Source organism: Cebus imitator, unplaced genomic scaffold (assembly GCF_001604975.1).
Source record: "Cebus imitator isolate Cc_AM_T3 unplaced genomic scaffold, Cebus_imitator-1.0 Scaffold285, whole genome shotgun sequence".
In the NCBI taxonomy this organism is placed as follows: domain Eukaryota; kingdom Metazoa; phylum Chordata; class Mammalia; order Primates; family Cebidae; genus Cebus; species Cebus imitator.
Window position 1 is genome coordinate 991,401 of NW_016107600.1, and position 4,294 is coordinate 995,694.

General features: G+C 52.6%; 1 protein-coding gene across 1 annotated transcript in view; it reads left to right on the plus strand.

Annotated features, from left to right (window-relative positions):
• The first annotated feature begins 429 nt into the window (after nt 1-429).
• Nucleotides 430-4,294, plus strand: part of SP1 (Sp1 transcription factor) — a 32,351-nt gene continuing 28,486 nt past the window's right edge. Inside the window, exons 1-3 of the mRNA XM_017501790.2 lie at nt 430-585; nt 1,947-2,104; nt 2,404-3,916. Of these exons, the coding sequence (XP_017357279.1) occupies nt 579-585; nt 1,947-2,104; nt 2,404-3,916 (1,678 nt within the window). The 5' untranslated portion in view covers nt 430-578. The remainder of the gene's footprint in view (nt 586-1,946; nt 2,105-2,403; nt 3,917-4,294) is intronic.

Genomic DNA, 4,294 nt, shown 5'->3' on the forward strand with positions numbered 1-4,294 from the left:
GGCTGCCCGCCTGATTTCTGATTGGTTTTAATCAGCTTCATCCTATCCTATTCCTGCCTACTTCTTACCTCTCCTCCCACTAGGATTTCGCCCAAGCACATCCCGGATTCTGGTTGGCCGTTGTTCTGTCATTCCTATCAAAGTTTTCCCTATCCCTATGTCTTAGGGAGCCCGCCTGCCGGTTGACTGGTTTTTTTTCAAGCCAATCACTTCCAGATCCCGCCCATCTTCACTTCCTGCATCTTTCATTGGCTTTTAACACTGAGAGGGCGGTCTTTTTGGGCGGACACCAGGCACGCAACTTAGTCATACACACCTTAGAGAGCAAGCTTTTCTTGCTATTGGATTATCTCACCGTCTTTCTTCTGCAAGTCCCGCCTTTCCCCCTCCCTCATTGGGCGGGGCAGCAGCGAAAGGGCGGAGCCTAGGTTGGGCTTGTGGCGCGCTGCTCCCTCCTCCTTACCCCCCCCCTCCCTGTCCGGTCCGGGTTCGCTTGCCTCGTCAGCGTCCGCGTTTTTCCCGGCCCCCCCCGACCCCCCCGAACAGGACCCCCTTGAGCTTGTCCCTCAGCTGCCACCATGAGCGGTAAGGATGAGTCCACTCCAAGCTTAGGGGTGGGAGGGGAGTGAGGGGGCGCGCGCGAGGGCCGACCGGGTGATCCCCGCCGTGAGGGGGGGCGGGCGGGAGGCGGCGGCGGCGGCCTAGGTCCCGCCCGGGGCGGAGGGAAGGGAGTGAGACGGGGCAGTGACGGGGCCTCCGAGGAGGAGGGGGATGGGCCGCCCGCCCCGGGGGAGGGGGCAGCGTGGCCTCGCCCGCCCCCTGCCCGCCCCGGCCACGGGGGACGGGCCTTACCCCCCACTATTCGGCCGCCAGCCTGAGGCTCCTCCCGCCGGGGGCTGGAGCCGCGGGGGCGGCCCGAGCAGTGAAGGCCCCGCCCGGGCCAACCGCCTGCCCGGTCCGCCCCTGCTCCAAGGCCCTCCTCCCCCCACTTTCCGTAGATTTCCCTCCCCCCCCCACCGTTCCGCCCTTTCCACGCCCCTCACCCCGAAACCGCCCTTTCCCTCAGGGCCCGCCCTCCGCCCTCCGCCCCGAAACCTCCTGATTACTAACCCGTAGACCCCTTTAGTCCCTTATCAGTATTCACAAATGCTTTCCTACTCACACTTTTTACTTCTTTTTTCTCCCTTTCCCCTCTCCTCTTGTTACTTTTCTCATTTGGATTTTTCTTTCTCCATCTCTTTTTTATTTTTTATTTTTTTTGAGATGGAGTTTCGCTCTTGTTTCCCAAGCTGGAGTCCAATGGCGAGATCTGGGCTCACTGCAACCTCTGCCTCCCAGGTTCAAGTGATTCTCCTGCCTCAGCCTCCCGAGTAGCTGGGATTACAGGCATGCACCACCATGCCCGGCTAATTTGTATTTTTAGTAGAGACAGGGTTTCTCCATGTTGGTCAGGCTGGTCTTGAACTCCCGACCTCAGGTGATCTGCCTGCCTCGGCCTCCCAAAGTGCTGGCATTACAGGCGCGAGCCATTGCGCCCGGCCTCTCCATCTCTTTTAACCTTGATTTTAGCAAGCTTTCCATCCACCCACATGTTGTTTTTTGCCTTACTTGTTCTTTTATTTCCCCCAGGATACTTTTTCTCATTTTGAAACTCTTTCAACATGCCCACCGTCCTTCACGTTTCCTATCCCCAAAACACTTTTTGAATGTTTTCTTAGTTTAATTTTGTGCAAGGGAGACTTGAGGCCCACTTTTGGCACCATTGAGCCTATTTCATGTCTTGCGTGCCCTGCAGCTCCCCTCTGTCCTCTAATCCATTTTCTTTATACTGGCGCCTTTCGCCTTCCTGTTAGTCATTGCTGTTTCATCATAGCCTCCTTTTATCCTTCTTACTACACTTCTTTTCTTCTCTCAAGTTTAAGTTGCTTGTTTTTTAATTCTTTCAGACCAAGATCACTCCATGGATGAAATGACAGCTGTGGTGAAGATTGAGAAAGGAGTTGGTGGCAATAATGGGGGCAATGGTAATGGTGGTGGTGCCTTTTCACAGGCTCGCAGCAGCAGCACAGGCAGTAGCAGCAGCAGTGGAGGAGGAGGAGGGCAGGTAAGTGATCATCACAGAGTGGGGAAGGTGTTGAGAGGATGTAAATATTATTAGATAGTTGCCTTACTTTTCACAGAAAGCTTTTTAGGGAGGGACTAAACCATTTTATGGGTAAGGAAGTAAGCACAGAGATTGGAGATCCCCAAAGACAGGAGTTTCAGCAATACAGATAGGTCAGCTTTTTGTTTCTGTTTTTTGCTCCTTGTCTGCACTACGTTGCTGTTTATTTGTTGTATACTGCCCCCTAGGCTGGCAGCTGGGTGTCACTAACTCCTTTCCTCTCCCTTATTTTCGGCCAGGAGTCCCAGCCATCCCCTTTGGCTCTGCTGGCAGCAACTTGCAGCAGAATTGAGTCACCCAATGAGAACAGCAACAACTCCCAGGGCCCAAGTCAGTCAGGGGGAACAGGTGAGCTTGACCTCACAGCCACACAACTTTCACAGGGTGCCAATGGCTGGCAGATCATCTCTTCCTCCTCTGGGGCTACCCCTACCTCAAAGGAACAGAGTGGCAACAGTACCAATGGCAGCAATGGCAATGAGTCTTCCAAGAATCGCACAGTCTCTGGTGGGCAGTATGTTGTGGCTGCCACTCCCAACTTACAGAACCAGCAAGTTCTGACAGGACTACCTGGAGTGATGCCTAACATTCAGTATCAAGTAATCCCACAGTTCCAGACCGTTGATGGGCAGCAGCTGCAATTTGCTGCCACTGGGACCCAAGTGCAGCAGGATGGTTCTGGTCAAATACAGATCATACCAGGTGCAAACCAACAGATTATCACAAATCGAGGAAGTGGAGGCAACATTATTGCTGCTATGCCAAACCTACTCCAGCAGGCTGTCCCCCTCCAAGGCCTAGCTAATAATGTACTCTCAGGACAGACTCAGTATGTGACCAATGTACCAGTGGCCCTGAATGGGAACATCACCTTGCTACCTGTCAACAGCGTTTCTGCAGCTACCTTGACTCCCAGCTCTCAGGCAGTCACGATCAGCAGCTCCGGGTCCCAGGAGAGTGGCTCACAGCCTGTCACCTCAGGGACTACCATCAGTTCTGCCAGCTTGGTGTCATCACAAGCCAGTTCCAGCTCCTTTTTCACCAATGCCAATAGCTACTCAACTACTACTACCACCAGCAACATGGGAATTATGAACTTTGCTCCCAGTGGATCATCAGGGACCAACTCTCAAGGCCAGACACCGCAGAGGGTCAGTGGGCTACAGGGGTCTGATGCCCTGAACATCCAGCAAAACCAGACATCTGGAGGCTCACTGCAAGCAGGTCAGCAAAAAGAAGGAGAGCAAAACCAGCAGACACAGCAGCAACAAATTCTTATCCAGCCTCAGCTAGTTCAAGGGGGACAGGCCCTCCAGGCCCTCCAAGCAGCACCATTATCAGGGCAGACCTTTACAACTCAAGCTATCTCACAGGAAACCCTCCAGAACCTCCAGCTTCAGGCTGTTCCAAACTCTGGTCCCATCATCATCCGGGCACCAACAGTGGGGCCCAATGGACAGGTCAGTTGGCAGACTCTACAGCTGCAGAACCTCCAAGTTCAGAACCCACAAGCTCAGACAATCACCTTAGCCCCAATGCAGGGTGTTTCCTTGGGGCAGACCAGCAGCAGCAACACCACTCTCACACCCATTGCCTCAGCTGCTTCCATTCCTGCCGGCACAGTCACTGTGAATGCTGCTCAACTCTCCTCCATGCCAGGCCTCCAGACCATTAACCTCAGTGCGTTGGGTACTTCAGGAATCCATGTGCACCCGATACAAAGCTTGCCGTTGGCGATAGCAAATGCCCCAGGTAAGGCTTCCAATCTTTTGCATTTATTGGGAAGTAACCCTAGCATCTTAGCTAAAACTTGAGTCTCAAGAAGGGAATAGAGCCTTTTGAGATAACACTTTCTTGAGGGCTAGTCATTTAGGCAAATAAATTAGAGAAATATAGATTCTGTTAAAGGAATTTGGAACTGAAGTAAAGGAAACTTCTCCAGTTAGTCTGATGAGAACACAGCACTTCTGAGCAATTCTCTGGAGTCTGTGTACTACTCAGTGTTTTTGGTGCTGCAGAATAAGGGTTGACAAACTTTTTCTGTAAAGGGCCAGATAGTAATATTTTAGGCATTGTGGCCCATATGTCACATTTTCTTCCCCCACACACACACCTTTTTTTTTTTTTTTT